Genomic DNA, 16,453 nt, shown 5'->3' on the forward strand with positions numbered 1-16,453 from the left:
TGGGGGAAATAACACATCACATCCATCACCCTGTGAACGAATGAAGGATAATAAAAGGGGCAAAAATGTGCAGATTTATCAAAGGACTGAAGTAAAAAAAAATACTGTTGCTGCAAGGGGCGCATGGTGGAAGATCAATTTTTGTAATCCCCTTTACAAATAGCAGTGGAAAATTATCCCATCAATTGCCTTTAAAGAACCTTTAAGCTGCTTTGATGACTATTTCAATAGCATTCACTCGAGCTGAGTGTCTAAATGGAGTGTGGAAACTGCAGTTATATTTCCTGTTCTTTCTTTGAATCTGTCTACCTCTAAAAGGAATACTGGGGGAAAAACAAATGACAGGCAAAATGTAGTTATAGAAGAACACAAATTGGAGTTTATTGTTAATTGTGATATGGTTGGTTTACATGGATATACAACATTTCCCTTGGATAAACATATATGTTGTCCTTCTCTCTTTAAGCGCACTGTCTAGAGAGACAGTCACAGGCAGTGACAGACAGGACTGTGTGATGGCCGCGGGTGCCGTTAGTGCACAGGATGGGAACGCTGAGAGGTTCTGTCTTCACTGCAGAACAACACACACACTGTTGCTCCACAGCAGCCTTCTCCAGGGAGTAGATGGACTTACTGGGACATTTGCCCTGAGAGACAGACAGACAGACATGGGGTTATGACTCCACTGGATGGGTTGTGACTCCACTCATCGGCCGATCCACAGACCTCACAGTAGTGCAGCTCTATCTGTTGTTCTGACTGGCAGTCATCCACTTTGATGTAGTTGAGCGTCCCCACCGTCGTCTTACACTCTGGCTCCGTACCTTCACAGGTGGACACACGCTCTTAAATTATTACGACCACACAGCACTTTTGCAGAGATAAAAACTTACATGTCTCGCAGCAGGTGGTTCCAATCTTGTTTACTTTGCCCTGAAAGCCAAAAGAAGAAAAGATTTCTAACCAGTGTGAGGTGCAGTGACTTTGGGGATACTGTGAGACAGGTCGGAGGGCGATTTGGACAGCAATCATACCCCCTGGTCCAGGCAAGTTTGGCGGTTAAAAGGAGGACAGGTGGTAACTTTGGTCTGCAGCACAAGCTCTCCATTACTGTTCAAGCTGCAGGTGTAAGTGTAACACCCATCTTCCTGAGTGGTGTTCACCTGCAGCAGGAAATACACACCAGGATAAACTCATGATGTCCCTCCCAGAAACCTTAATCTGTCTGGTTAAAATGTTAATGAATAATGGGAAAATATTTCAAACACGCCAAGAATTAAGTACATCTGAGTAGTTCCAAAGTACAACATAATATTTTACATTTTGTTGTAGATGGGTGTAAAACATGTCTGGATATTAGCAGTTATAGGTATGCTAATGAAATGTGAATGATCATGTTTGTACAGAAAAGAAGAATTTGTTGTTCTTTGCCATACCGGTACACTGATTTGCTTCCCATCAGGTCTTTTCATGAAACAGGCCGTGGGAACACAGTGACCACAGCAAACATCTTCCTCCTTTTTAAGGATGTATCCCTAAAAGCATTAAGCTTAATTATTAGAAAACCATGAGTGCCATATTGTCTTAAAATGCAATTCATTAAAAGATTTACTCTCTGTAATTAACAGTTTGCTAACCCCTTGATGGGAATGACAACAACTGATAATAGTTACCATTGGGCACTTGGGGCATGTGATTCTCCTGCACGACAGTTTATATTTTTTCATTGCACCGTCTTCCACGGCACACTCACAGTGTGTGCACACATCGATCATCAACCTCTCCCCAGCCTACACCCACACACACACACACACGCGCACGCACACACACACACAAAACGCAGTTAAAACATTGTTTTTTCAAATTCTTAGGGTGTATAAATAAGGCTGCCTTACTCCTATCAGAGTGTGGTTGAGTACGCAGGCATCCAGAGGAACTGCAGGGAGAAATGCACATGTACTTTTATTGACATTCTTTCATTAACCAGTCTATGATCATACACCAGGGCTGGTACAGCCACATTAAGGCACATTACCAGTGTAACTCCAGTAAGACAGAGCCATCTAGTGGTCAAGGTTTTTGTTTTTTGTCTTTGATCATGGCATAAGTGTGTTTACCGCAGTGACACCACGGGCAGCAGTCCTCGGTGTTACAGCGCAGCTCTGTTCCCAGTGGGCACGACCGGGTCTCCACAGGGCGGCAGCTGACATTTGTTGCAGAGATGATCGCCTCATCATTTACTTTCACACACTGCTGTAACACACACTTATCGTGTGGAGACTGCCACACCTCTCCAATCTAGAGAGAGAGAGAAAAACTTTCAAATTAAATACAGAACAAGAGAAACAACTGAATCAGCATAAAACAACATTCAAAGTTCATTTCAATTATGTGGCGCAGCGAGGGGGAAAAAACCTCCTAGGATTATTTACTTACTTAATTGTAGCTGAAAATACATAATAATTCAGACCTAAAGAGCAGAGGGACTTTAAATTTGTCATAGTTGTCCTAGACATACATACACGTCTCAATTTTGCCCCAATCAGAGAGTCCCCTCGCATCTCCCCCTTTGACTCCACGCAGCTGGTTGGTGTGCACTTCCCACAGCACTCTCTATTGGACTGAGTGTATGTAGAGCCCTGGAATGTATAATTATTCCCAATAGTTATAAAAGCATTACACAAAAGTCCATGTTTGGCATTTTGTGCATCTCACCTGAGGGCATGTTCGATCACACACGGGTGGTGAACACTGAGCCAAGTAGAGGAACCCGGTTTTGTCCTTCAGCTGGGTGCAGCTGCATTTCTCACACCCCTCTTCCCATGTGGTTCCTAATGGGTGAACCACACCCCCCACCACACAAACCTACAGACAAAATTTTAAAACAGGTAAATTTACAGCATGAGAAAGGTGGACAGATTATAAATCCATATACTGTATACAGACTCACTTTGTCTGGCAGGCAGGATGTTTCTGTGCAGCCACAGTCATTGGTACTGGAGGTTGTGATGAAACCAGCAGCGCAGGATTGGGTGAAGTTCTGGCAGTTGCACACACATTCAAGCACATCGCAGCACTTTGTCTTTTTTATTGACAGCCGGCGATGTGCAGGGCAATCAGGGGGAGCCTGACGGAAGCACTCTTCTTTTTTGCAGACTGTTGTAGGAAAAAATAATGTAAACGACATTACATCTGTGTACTCTCTCTCTCTCTCTCTCTGTTTCTCTGCATGTAGACAACTTAAATATAACAGAGAAAGACAGATTAGATGTCATACCGCACTCGTGAATAGGCTGGCACTCTCCCGGGTTTTTCAGAACAACAGTCTGACCATCTTCACAAAAGGGTACTTCAGGAGGGTCACAATTCACCAGATCACATGCTAAAAGGTCACATGAATGTTGATTAAAAAATTAAGCCAGGCTAAATTGTTTTATTGACGCACGTGCATTTGATCTGATTGTGGTTCTTAGTACGAGTGAAGTAATGCTGCCACGTACCACACTCATACTCTGGACAGCACTTTGAATCACTCTTCTTCCTCAGGACTTCACAAGGTCCACACACAGGAGCTGTATACATGTACAGCAAAAGCTTTACATGCTTAATGCACAACAACATAGTACTGGTAATAGTAAAATGTTAGCAAATGTTTATCAAATGAAAAGAGCACCAAAAAGAAGCTTGCCTTTAATGTCATTGCAGGGTCTGGCAGTGCAATTAATGTGTTGATGGTCTAAGCACATACAAATCAAACATGGGTTCTCCTCTGGCACCCAGCTTTGCATGTACTGTACAAACAAGACAAGCCACATTCATTTTAAGTACCTACTGTATTACAAATCAACACTAGAGGGCACTAGCAGCACACTGTAAAAGACCTTCACACCTTCAACAGTTGCGCCATTTAATTCCTTTAGAAAGGGTCTTTTACCAGTTTTTATAATCTTGATTTTAATTAAAAGACCCGACTTGTGGGTGTTTGCATGTGTCTTACCCCGTATGTGCGTCCCTGTTGTTCCACACACTGCCTGCATGCCTCAGGTGACACACATTGGCCATGATGCAAAAGAGTACCTCCTCGACAGAAACAACCCTCTGTGGGTGTGTCCATACATGCTGATTGGTTACCCCTGGCAACCCACCAGTCGCTTGGCAACGTCTGTAGGGTACTGCAGTCCTCTATGCACCCTGTGCGACATGCATCATACTCCATGGAGCCGGGACACTGTAACGCTACAACAAACAGACCAGGCAAAAGTTTAGTTTTGTTCAATTTGGGTGTGTCCCGAAACACATGCACTAAAAACCGACTCACGGCAGAGGTGGGGGCGCCTCCAGTCAATGCACACACCCCTCTCCCTACAGAGGCGGGCATAGGCAGAAATAAGCTCGCACACGTCTGACTGCTTGCACGCCTGCTCCTCACACTTGGAAAGGAACACCTGGACAGGAATGTGCGCGTGGCAGGGTTTGAACTCCTCAGAGCGCAGGGCCTGGCATCCCATTGCTGCCCCAGCCACACAGACAGCACTCTTGATTGATTTACACGTTGCACCATCTTTATTGTCAGCCCAGTCTGAGACAAACCCAGGCTGGTCTGTGGTTGTGCTGCCGTTACGTAAAGAAAGGACATTGAGTTTATCTTCTCCGCAGGCACCTGGGTGATAGATGAAGGGAAAGAGCAGATGTTGAAGGAGAGTGAGTGTGACACAAGCTGATAAACTGAGATGATCTAGGAAATTCTATAGACATATGTTACCGCAAAGCCCAGCAGTGTGTCCCATGGTGGCAGAGCTGGGCACTGTGATGGTGAACTCATTGGTGTGCGGCGTGAAACTCAGGTGGTAGTCAGGATCCGATTTAAGCTGGAGCATCACGCCTCCATAACTTACCAGCTCTAGACCTGCGTACTGCCGAGGCAGCGCAATTTCTTCTCCATCAATTGTTACCTGCACAATTCAACACATTGAATGTTTCTTAGGAGTTCACTGCATGTACCCTGATGCACCAAAACTAATCTCACCGTCATATCGTCCTTTAGCATCAGCTTATGCGGCCCGTGGTTCACCTCTATGGCTTTCATGCAAACCTGGTAGTAATTATTTGAACGTTGGCAAGGTCCAGTGTGAAGTTTGACCTCTGACCCCTTACTGGCACCTTTGCTGACAGTCAGCAGTGTGTACGTACATGAACCCTCCCTATTCAGCCGGAGTGCCAAGCCATCAAACCTCACCACATGATTGGTGGAGCTGCCCATACACATGCCTGTCCACACGGTGAGGAGACAGAGAGTATTAATAGAGCCATCAGAGAGATGTGGCATCCAATAGTCATAAATAGAATACACACTAGTCTTTGTTCACAACCCAAGTGGGAAATGAGCTGAAATGAGAAACTGTGTAATCCTTTTGATGTGCTTACATGGACATTCCCAGCGGCATCCACAGGTCTCCTGAACTCTGACAGGTGGCATATTGTTGCTACAGGCTGGTGGCTCCAGGCTGTCACAGCTGACTTTGAGGTTCTTCATGGTCATTTCTCCACTAGGTTGGCACAGAACAGAGTGGCAGCCATCCTCCAGCATCCACGACTCCCCAGGCTGAAAACATGTTAACGCTGCACATTAATGGCTGTGAGCCACTTTGGTAATGTGCTGCCTCTGTAGCAAGTGTTCCTCACCTTCCTCTCCTTCCCGTTATCATCAACACACACCCCTGTCCCAGCTGAAACACAATTAAAAAGGGTATGTTTTTAGGCTCTTACCAGGAAATATAAACTCGGGTGTATATGATGTGTACGCACCTCTGCATATTCTTTCTATATAACTGTGGTCCAGAGTCAGCAACATTAGAAGTTGATCCATACTGTTCAGGTGAAGCATGTTGTCTTGATTGTGATGGCGGCCAAGAAGACTAAGCTGGTTCCTGTCGTAGTTCGGTCCCACTCCAATGGGGAAAACTGACACACCTAGAAGGAAATGAGACTCGTACCAGTGGAACTACACTAGAAGGGGATTTTGGATGGTTAATCTAATGTTGACTGTGCATTTGACCTGCTGCCAGCGCTTCATTTGCTGCCTCTTTAACATCATCAGTAGATGTATCAGTCACCAGCATCACCACAGCCTTGGCCACGCCGGCTCTTCCTCCGCTGACTGATGAAGTAGCCATCTGCACGGCGAAATGCAGGGCGGAACCTGCAAAAGAGCAGAGCAGGTGGGCAGCATCAGTTGGCATCGTTGTGGGTCGATGTGTTTGCTGCTGTGTCCAATACCTAGCGCAGGGGCAGCGGCAGTCCTTCTCGGAATGTCCTCCACCAAGTGGAGGAGGTTAGCTTTTCGCTGTTCCATCCTCCACATGACCTCTTCTGTGTTTGCAGCACCATATTGAACAACACTCACCTGAGTGCCATTAGTCCCTGGAAACATTATCAATCATTACTATTAGTGTAGAAAGGCAGGGGATCTATACCTGTAGTTAAAGATTTTAATTAAAAGTCTTTTTTGCTTTAAGTAGCTCCAAACATTTCAACCAAACTTGATGGTTAGGCACGTACCTATGTCAGCACTGTTGATGAAGTCTTTGACAAACGTTTTCATATCCTCAAGCTGCTCTCCAGCCTTTAGCAGGAACAGCACGTCCAATGGTTTCTTACACGGCACTGTGCAAAGAATTTTCAAATAAATAAAGGATGGTGGCTGTGTTTCTGCTAAATAAGTGCAATGAGAGTTGTTCACCTGAGGGTGGCAGCTTGGACAGTTTTGGGACCTTCAGGGGTGGCAGCGTGGGTGAGCGGGGTGTTACTGTAGAGCTCGTGATGTTCACCAATATGGGGACTAGAGTCATCAGTTCATCATAGCCGCTCACTATCATTGGTTTGCGGGGGGTACTGAATGGAAACAAGTCAACCTCCTGCACCCCTGGCCCGACGCCAATGGAATAAATGTCCACTGTACTGTTATATTGCGTCACTATGTCAGTAGGAGGGTTTTTTGTGATGAGGAAGACCAGCTGAGAAGGTTTGGGTTTACCTAAAGGCTGGTCTGTAGTCAGTTTCTCGACATTTGTGACAGCTGCTCCTGTGTTTGTTTTACTGCCACCCCTCCACCGAATCTCCCTCAGACGTCGCAGCAACAGGTCTCTGTGCTGCCTCAGCTCCCACCGACTAATCTCCATGGTGACTGTGACAGAGTACTGGATTACAGTGATACGAATCACCTCCTCCTTCTCTGTCAGCTGTGAGATGACATTTTCCAAGAAGACAAGCGTCTTGTTAAAGTTGACCTCCCCGACAGAGTCGGAGCCCTCTAAGATGAATGTCACATCTTTGGTAGGAAAGCTGGAGGCTTTGGTCTTTGGAGACAGGCCAGCAGGTGAGGTGGGCTTGGGCTTCAGACCAGGAGCCAAGGTCGTGGTGGCAGGTTTTGGTACTTCTGGTTCCATTCCCAAGGTGCAGAGGTAATCTGTTAGCTCTAACAGATGATCATTGAGCTCCCCTGTGCTGCTAAGCACATAGGCCCTGTTGTCTGGGCTGACTTTGGTGATGTCATTAATCTGCTGCATGTTCACCCCAGGACCCAGTGCCACCGTTAGCGTGGTGATCTCTTTCTTCCGCAGCAGCTTTGTGAGCCCCCGATCTGACCGAGGGTTGGCGCTCGCAGTCAAGATGATAGCAACGCGGCCGGCGTTGGGCCGTTTATTTTTGTCATAGATGTTAATAACCAGATACTTGATGGCCTCGTTCAAGAAGGCTACGTCTCCTCCAGTGTAATGCAGGTCATGAACATTCTTTTTAAACAGCCACTTCTGAACCTGAATGAATAAAATACAGACAGTCAGTAGAACGTCTGTGAGATGTTTTCCTGACATTTTATTATAGATTTAATGTAATTCCTTTACCTGCAGGTCATATGTTTTAACTCCAGAGTGGTAGAGCAACACTGTCGCTCGAGTGTGAGCTGAACCCATGCGAAATGGTTCAATCACCGCCAGGATGAAATCTTTTGTTGCTCGAAATTCATCTTCGCTCAGGGCCATCGAGCCATCCAGCAGGAATGCAAGATCCATAGCTCGGTCACACATGCCCTCAGGCATCAGTGTGGTGAAGGGTGCGGTCGTGAAGGTGATATAGGCAGGATTTGGTGTGGGAGTAGTGACCATGGCCAGGGAGGTACAATCCTCACAGCTCAGGGTATTCTTGTCACAGTGGCTTCAAAAGCAGGTGGTAAAGTCTTAGTTATTTATCATGGAAGAGAAATCTAAACATGTACAGCAAGTCCATGTGTGTGATGCAGTCGTACCATATTTTACAGTGTTCGGGATCATCGTGGTTTAGGATGACCTTGTTGCCATGTGAGATTCTCTGACCTTCGTGAATACACACCTGACACTCTGACGGATTTACACAACGCATGGCTACCTCATCCAGTAGTTGGCCTTCAAAATGTTGAAGCAAGTTAAAAAAAAGCAATGCATCCATCTGTATTTGGCATTGTACTTGGGACATATTTTGGCACCTGGAGGACAGTAGGCATGGCAACCTTCCACACATGACAGTGAACAGTGGAGGGGATCTGGGTGCTGGCAGGTGACTGGACAGGCAGGGCCACAGGTATTATACCTCCACTGGCATAACTCCTCCCCTGAGACTGCATTCCTTGGATTCATCTCTTCACAGCTCACAGCTGAAAAATGTTGAGTGGGATGATAAAATTTTAATAATAATGGAGCAAAACTGTGACCTATACCAGCGGATTTGTGAGAACTCACGGCAGAGCTCATTGGATCTCCAGCTGATGGATACACCTTTCTCTGAGCAGGCCTGAGCATATGCAGCAATGACATCACAGAAACATGCGCAATCACCCACCGATGGACAAGAGCAGGCTGCCTCCACACACATATCTACATAAGGCTCTGCATCCACCTGCGGCCACACAGGAAAAGTTTTTTTTTAAAATGGTGGAGTCATAAACTGATAATATGAGTGATGTTATTTCTTGCATCGTTACACTCACCTGGCTGTTACATTCTTTAAAAAGAGGACCAGTGATGACGCGGCAAGACTGTTCTACTGTTACCAACTTGACAATGTTGTGGCTGCAAGGTGGAGGTATCTACATACGCAAAGTAAGATTTGTCAGATTTTCAGATTCTCATTATGATTTAGGTATCAAAGCTCCATGCAGCACATGTAATACATCAACACTGAATAATAAGTGTGGTCCTTCAGTTTCAGCCCAGATGTTACCTGTGTGACATCAGCACAGCTGGGACTAACTTTCCAGGAGTTTCCAAAGTGGGAGGAGTCCACCTCCAGCTGGTTGTTGCTGCTCATCAAATCATTGTTGACATTCCCATCAAAATTACCACACAGGCCACACACCCGGTCCTGCAACCCACAGCATGCATTTGGCACAGATATTTGGTTAAAAACACAAAAAACGATTAAGATTCATGTCAAAACTCAGGCAGGACCAAATCTGTACCCTGTACTGGGCGGAGATGTGAACCAGGAGTCGAGTTCCCCTGTCCCAGCTGAGGGAGATTTGTTTCCCCAGCAGCAGAGTGTAAAACTGTCCAGATTGGATGATCTCCACCTGTGAGCTCTGCAACACCGGCTTCTTCATCTTCACCTGCAAACCAGAATGACTTGCAGTGAAAAAGTGAAGAAATCAGTTTCAAAAGAAATATTTCTTATATTGTTATTGCACAATGCCATTTCTGGCTCTTCTTTTTATTTGATAAATTAATCTTACCTCTCCTTTTTCCATTACAATCAAGCCTCCACGGTAGTAGATTCTGACAGATTTTGCACAACGACGTCCTATGAGGCCACAGGCTTCATTCTCCACCAGCACCCTGAATGAACCCTCCTCGCCATTACACATATCCTGGCAACGTATGGAAGTTAATTCAAGATAAATGTTGGATGAGAAACATGAAAGGGTGAAGAGTGGTGAAAAAACCGGGGAGACATTGACCATCTAACTATCTCTTCTCATTGAAATTCAGACACTGAAGACATGGCCTAAATATGAACTGTTCTGAATGTAATTCATTCATATCTGAGACCAATAAATAAACCACGTCCCCCCATTTTTGACATCAGCAAAATGTCTTTTTTTTTATCTCTTACCTGGACCAGAACATACTGGCAGAGGCCAGGGAAGGAATATTTGAGGCCATCAAAGCTGATGTAGTGGCTCTCACCCACAGTTCGGCACACACCATCACACACTTTCTCTGTGCAGCGCCACTTCCTGTTTTCACACACACTGCAAGCGACAAAAACTCCCAACGTGAGCAGAGTGCAGCTGTTTCACATCCGATGGTATAAACGTGTTTTACCAAGTGTTGCAGTCTACTGCTATAGACTGCCCTGACGTGTATGGCCTGTTGTTATGGTAACATGGACACTGTTCAGGTGCGATGCAGTCTTTGCGATTACGGACCTGAAATTAGTCGATCAGCATGTTTGGTTTTAGAAGATGCTGCAGTGTTTTTCAACACACCCGTGCAAAACAACACGCCACCTACTGTGCCAGGAGGGCATAGGCAGCCAGGGATGCAGGAAAGACTGACGCAGGGTAGATCCAGATTCTGACACGTTCTGGCACATTCAAGACCATTTTCTCCAACATCGCAGTTTGAACGGATGAGCGGAGGTGCACACTGAGCTGACCTCCGCACTGCAAACAAGAAAAGTAATATGACTTGTTATGTGTTTCAGAAAACGGGCCAAACTACCCTGCTCACATTGTACCTCTGGATGGTGTGAAGTCGTCGTCGTAGAAGAGGTCAGACAGTGAAGCGCTCGTTTCAGGGGAGCTGCAGTGCATCGCCCCCTTCTCACATTGGCTAAAATAGAAGTTAGATATTGAAATCCGCATGCAGGAAAACTGTCTTTGATGTTCCAGAACACAGCAGTCACTAACCAGATGCTGTTGTGATCCGCGTAAACGTCGTTAGGCTGGTAGAGCTGTCCGTCGTGCAGACAGGTACACAGGTCGGCCGTCACGCATTCTCCTGAATCGCTGAGGTATTTCCCTGCAGGACAGAAGCAGCCCTCCTCGCATGCCTTCTCGCCCTTACAGCCCGGTTCCAACCCAGACAAAGAACGACACGTTCTTTGGCACACACTCCCACAGGCTTCGTACACCTGACCCCCAGTGCACTTCATCTCTGGGAAAAATCAAACCAGCCGAGTGTTACTGGAAGCTCTAGTCAATTAGTGGGGAATTATGATGGATTTGTAATTTCCTCTACTGTAGTGTGTAGTTTAGCACAGATTGATATTCTGATTTCTCTGCTGGGTTCCTGTATGGTCAGATAAATGTGCTGTCATGCAGAGTTACCGCAGAGCGAGTGGGACCTCCAGCTGAGTAGCACTCCTCTGGCAGCACAGGCTGCTGCATATGCAGACAGAGCAGTGCAGAGGCACTCCTCGCTGTCCACACAGGCACACACATCATAGCGACAGATCCGCTGGAACGGCCCGGGGTTTAACAAAAAATGGCACGCGCTGAACTCGTCCGACAGGATCACTGAACACGCTTCCTCCGCAAAGCGCACTAAAAGACATAATATAAGAAGATGTAAGTGATAATTTGCTGGAGTGCTGTTTGGGTATTTATTTATTTCCCAGTTTGGTCTTGATGATGATGGTGCATCATAGGTGTGTTTTACCTCTTTTAGGGTTGACAGCACATGGGTCATTCTCATATTTGTGGCCAGAGTCACAGTCACCATTGATCCTCCAAGACTGGCCAAAAGCCTGAGGACCAGCCTCAACCAGGCCAGAGCCAGACAAGAAGTCATCACCTTGGTTACCATTGTAGTTTCCACAGAGACCACAGGTCTTTCCTGCCCATTGTGGTCCCAGCTGAGGAGATTAAGAAAAGTTAGTCCTGTATTTAGATAGCTGTCATTTTGAGAAAAAAAAAAAACACCATCACTACAGATATTTGGATTATTCCAACCTTAAACAATACGCGACCACGTCCATCCCAGTCTAGGCGGAGGTCATCTCCAAACTTTACATGAACAGACTGAACAGACCTCTGGATATGCAGGTGACCTGTGAAGTTGCACATCGATTAAAAACAAAGCAAGTAATATGTAGGTGAAATAATGGTTGCTATTGCCTTTTGTTGTGAGTGAAATGACAAAGAAGAAAATTTACTTTATCAATAATACTCAAGGTGTGAAGACCTGATTTATATTCCCATAGCATACCATGGTGCATTGGCGTCTGGATGTCCATGCTATTGACAGAGACGACTCCTCCGTGCTTAAGCTTCACTGTCATGTCCTCCAGGGAGGGCAGACTGAGTGTTACTGAGCGCGTGCATACGGCAACCTCATCATCAGCACACTGGAAGAAAACACCCAAATTCCGCACATTGAGAGAGAAAAAAAAGAAAGCAGACTTATAGAGGATATACACCAAATTACCTGCACATTCTCGATAATGACAGAAAAGCTGTTATCCACACAGTCTCTTGACAGCAGGTACTGGCAGCGGCCGGTGAAGGTGAAAAACTTGTTGTCAAACGTCTTGAAGTGAGACTGACCGACCACCAAACACTCGCCTGGATAAAGGGAGCGAATGCAAAAGAGTGAATACAAGCAATAATTGATTGTTGTTTTTAACCAAGGAATGAGCATCGTTGAATAATGCTGTTTGTCTCTCTCTCTCACCAGGGCAGCCTTCATTGGTGCATTCCCAGGAACCATGGCGACACACGCTGCAGGAAAGTTACGGTTCAGTCAGCAGGAGCCAAGGGTTTGTGCATTTATGCATGTCACTGTTTTCTCACCAGGTGTTGCAGTCCTGAGAGATGGAGGATCCAGGCGGGAAATGTCGACCCATGTGCACGCAGGAACACTGGGATACCTCCACACAGCGGGTACCGTCCAAAACTTTACCCACTGAAAAACACAGGCGTTACCACGAGCACCAGTGCGAGAGAGAAGAAGAGAGGCAGCCAGTGGGAGGTTACCGGGGCATCTGCAGCCATCCATGCAGTCTTCCTTACAGACCTCCTGAATATTGAGACTGTGACAGGTTGTGGAGCAGGACTTGGTGCATTCACTGTACTGCATCCCAGTTGGACATTTGGGGACTGAGTAACACATCGGGTAAATCTAATTAGTTTATTAATTTAAATTGACAACTGCTCTTTCTATTGATTGTGTAGCTTACAGCACTGGCTTTCCTCTTGCCAGCCATGAAGAGGCACCCCATGTGCATGACAAGTACGAGCGAACTCCAGCAGGAATGGACAGTAACAGTCTTCACCGTCTGTCTGGTCACAGTAACACACCTCTTGCTCACACAGCAACACAAACGCCTCAGGAGAGACCAGATGAGCGCAGCGGAGAAAAACGCTGGACGTCTGCAGCTTTCTACACCCGGACAGGATCTACAAAAACACATGCAGGAATAAAAAACTGAAACTGGCTACAAACCTTAGGGTCAGTTGCAAATGTGGGGTGCCTCTGAGAATGAAGTAAGAGAGGAGATAGGATGGCAGATTGATTGAAAGCACTAAGTTTGGATGAGAAGCAGCAAAGAATGGAGCGCTCCTTAAACGCAGAGCTACATATCAAAGCAACTTCGTAAAGACAGGAAGTATAACAAAGATTACCAAAATCAAAAACAGGCTGAAATTCATACAAAATGAGTGTGCTGATAGTATCTGATGGTTTCATATTAACATAAAGAGTTGACTGTTTTCATGCGGGTGTTTACATGATACAAAACTCAAACTACCAGCCCACCTACATTCAGCAAACTACTGTACAGGTTACAGAGCAGCAGACAGTTAACAATTTCCAATATTAGACAATGATAAAACACACAGCAGCACTTTATTTTTGAAACGTGTGCAAACATGAGAAAAAGTAAAATTTGAGAAGAAGAATGACAAAAGTTTGTGTTGTACATGGTAAAAATGAACCAGGTCAAAATTATGATGTAATATGCAACGTCTGTGTGTGTGTGTGTGTGTGTGTGTGTGTGTGTGTGTGTTCTCTTCTCACCAGTGAGGAGTCTTTTGAGCCATTGCAGGATAAACCGTGATTTGACACACGTTGGCAAATCTGATCAGCCCCTTTCACAGCCCATGAGTTTGCAAAGTCATAGCTGTCTTCAGTTGGGAATCCTAAACACAGACGCACACACACATCATTGTACTTCTATCTTTGTGAGGGCTGTCATGAACATAATACTCTCAAACTTTCAAACAGTCCTTTGAACTTGTGACAACCAGCAAAAATGTTGCAAAAATGTTCTCACTTTGCTAGTAGAATGCATATTTTAGTACTCAACATGGGGCAAGTTCAAGAACACACACCCGTAGATGATAGATATTTTCTTAATCTCATCCTACCATGTCTGTTTCTCTAGCTTTCCTTTCCTGTAACAAGTTGCTATTCTTCCTGTTTCTGTGCTGGTGACTCATTTCCTAGGTTCTGCTGCTAATGAACCCTTCATACTTTCACACTATCTTCTTTACATACATTGTTTCAGACTTTTTGACCAAAAGACCCACGTGGCCTTACCTTCCTGAGCAATATACTCATCAGCTGAGTCGGTGTTGAAGTTGCCACAGAGGCCGCAGGTGTGATTGGTGTGGTGTTTGGTCAGAGTCAGGGCGATGTTAGCGGCGTTATCAATGGTAACAGTAAAGCCAAACTCCTCACTCGAGAGCTTGTAAAATCCAAGCTCCGTGCCCACAAACACGCCATGAGATGCATGTGGCAGAGATAATCTGCGACAGGAATCAAATGTCAAACATCTGCAGTCCATCATTTTTCTAATACAGCACAGAAAATGATGGGTTGTTTTCCCCCCCACAAATATGCAACCTCTTATCTCCTTGTGAGAGCTGGCCGTCTACAGACAGGTGGAGTTCAAATGCGTCCCCCAGAAACAAAGTGACTCCAGTTCTTTTGCCATCAACAAAATCACCTGTGGGTGATACATTTAAAAGTTTAACCATACAGCATCAATCCGAAGTGGCAAAGGAAGGAGAAAAGAATATAATTGGAGATAGATTCCTCCAGAAAACATGCATGTTGTGTTCCCGCCGAGCATCAATCTCACGGCATGGCGACACCATGTGACTGATAAGACAAGCTGATGCATTTAATATCATAAACCATCCAGTAGACTCACCCAGCAGTGTGAAGGTTCGATGCTTGCAGTCTCCAGCCAACAGGTAGCTGCAGTCTCCAGGGAACTCATATAGAACCCCGTCAAAGGTGTGAATGTGGTGTCGTCCAAACAGGCTGCACCTGCCTGACGCGTCTGCCACCAGAGCTGCACACACAAATTACATAAACATACGTCGAGAACCATAATCTTTCATGACGATCAATTTTGATGAGACCTAAAGTTGGAATCACCTGTCAGGTGCAGGAGAAGTAAAAATTCTTGCAACCACTTCTTAATACACACCTGAAACACACATGAATACACTTTAAATCCTCCCCATCTGTCATATAGACATCACAAATACTATGATTACTGCGTACATGCTGCATTCAGTCTTACCTCCATGACTTAATTAATCCAGTATCACAATCCAGTATCTCAGAGTAGAAGTGTTACACCATTTGTAACTTACATTCTTGAGTGCCGTGATTAATAAGCTTGAGAGGTGATGCTTTGTTATGAAGACTGACACTCAGTTGAGCAGTTTTATAGGCACGCATACCCCTGCCCTGTTGTCGCAAGCTTTCCTGAAACACTCCACCCCTTTCCAGGTTATTTCTTCTAAAATCCTACTATGATCCACAGTCCACTGGCTGCAGACTGACACCATCAAACACATTCAGCAGGACAATACCAGGATGTGCCCGCTGATCGCCTGGTTGAGTGATTAGTCTGCGAATACATAGCTGCACTTCTGCCAACCCAAACAATTCATGTGGAAAACACTCAGAAGAGATATCTCACGCACCCTTGGTGCTCTGGTGGTGCCAAATGCTTTAATTTGTGACAAAGCCACAGTAAAACTGACCTCCCAGACACACGCACGCACACACACATACGCACAAATGTAGAGACTGGGAAGGTTCACAGATAAACACTCCCAGGTGAAAGTTTCCCCAGATTTTCTCTGGTTGATAGGTTGATAACCAGCTTTGCACATCCAAACAATGGCCGACAGACAAGGGAATTCTCTGAATTTCAGAACTGTGTTTGAGTTTATTACATGGACAACAACAAGTGCAAAGGTGCAATGGTCAGCAGGAGCATGGGGCCTGGAAAAAAGGAATCTGAAAATGGACACTATATGCTTGGCAACTGGTCAGGAAAGGTTCCCCAATCAGGATGGGAATTTCAACGCTGCAGGAGGGTTCAACGTGGAAAATATTCTGTCCAAATTTTCTCTTCAGGGAGATATTTTTCTGATGTACACTTGTTTCTTTCCAATCAG

At 45.4% G+C, this 16,453-nt stretch overlaps 1 protein-coding gene across 2 annotated transcripts; it reads right to left on the bottom strand.

Moving 5' to 3' along the window:
* Positions 1-356: 356 nt before the first annotated feature.
* vwf (von Willebrand factor) lies at positions 357-15,705 on the bottom strand. 2 transcript variants are annotated; one of them, XM_057051794.1, is made up of 53 exons: positions 15,565-15,704; positions 15,417-15,468; positions 15,187-15,330; positions 14,877-14,979; positions 14,571-14,779; positions 14,049-14,170; positions 13,210-13,429; positions 13,007-13,129; positions 12,824-12,935; positions 12,705-12,751; positions 12,459-12,595; positions 12,240-12,378; positions 11,984-12,081; positions 11,691-11,886; positions 11,360-11,575; positions 10,940-11,186; positions 10,768-10,862; positions 10,542-10,693; positions 10,353-10,456; positions 10,141-10,279; positions 9,761-9,895; positions 9,491-9,637; positions 9,253-9,393; positions 9,020-9,118; positions 8,772-8,928; positions 8,519-8,686; positions 8,303-8,438; positions 7,902-8,211; positions 6,740-7,814; positions 6,559-6,663; positions 6,277-6,420; positions 6,056-6,199; positions 5,806-5,970; positions 5,683-5,726; positions 5,425-5,602; positions 5,027-5,268; positions 4,763-4,952; positions 4,319-4,660; positions 3,998-4,236; positions 3,689-3,791; positions 3,501-3,572; positions 3,278-3,382; positions 2,951-3,156; positions 2,716-2,865; positions 2,523-2,639; positions 2,118-2,298; positions 1,896-1,936; positions 1,674-1,790; positions 1,437-1,535; positions 1,035-1,163; positions 894-933; positions 727-824; positions 357-647 (listed from the first exon to the last, which is right to left on the bottom strand). In XM_057051794.1, the coding sequence occupies exons 1-53, from the start codon at positions 15,568-15,570 to the stop codon at positions 462-464; spliced, it is 8,466 nt and encodes a 2,821-aa protein (XP_056907774.1). In that variant the 5' UTR covers positions 15,571-15,704; the 3' UTR covers positions 357-461. The 2 variants fall into 2 exon arrangements, 1 of the variants encoding a protein (XP_056907774.1); XR_008953287.1 differs by lacking the exons at positions 357-647; positions 727-824; positions 894-933; ... (4 more) ...; positions 2,118-2,298; positions 2,523-2,639 and having other exon boundaries at positions 2,718-2,865; positions 2,951-3,141; positions 3,262-3,382; positions 15,565-15,705.
* Positions 15,706-16,453: the final 748 nt, after the last annotated feature.

Source organism: Takifugu flavidus, chromosome 13 (assembly GCF_003711565.1).
Source record: "Takifugu flavidus isolate HTHZ2018 chromosome 13, ASM371156v2, whole genome shotgun sequence".
Classification (NCBI taxonomy): domain Eukaryota; kingdom Metazoa; phylum Chordata; class Actinopteri; order Tetraodontiformes; family Tetraodontidae; genus Takifugu; species Takifugu flavidus.

Coding starts and splice junctions, on each gene's coding strand:
- vwf (XM_057051794.1), bottom strand. Junction 8,687..8,771: donor GAGATCCAATGAGCTCTGCC/GTGAGTTCTCAC, acceptor AACATTTTTCAG/CTGTGAGCTGTGAAGAGATG. Junction 3,573..3,688: donor ACCCTGCAATGACATTAAAG/GCAAGCTTCTTT, acceptor ACATGTATACAG/CTCCTGTGTGTGGACCTTGT.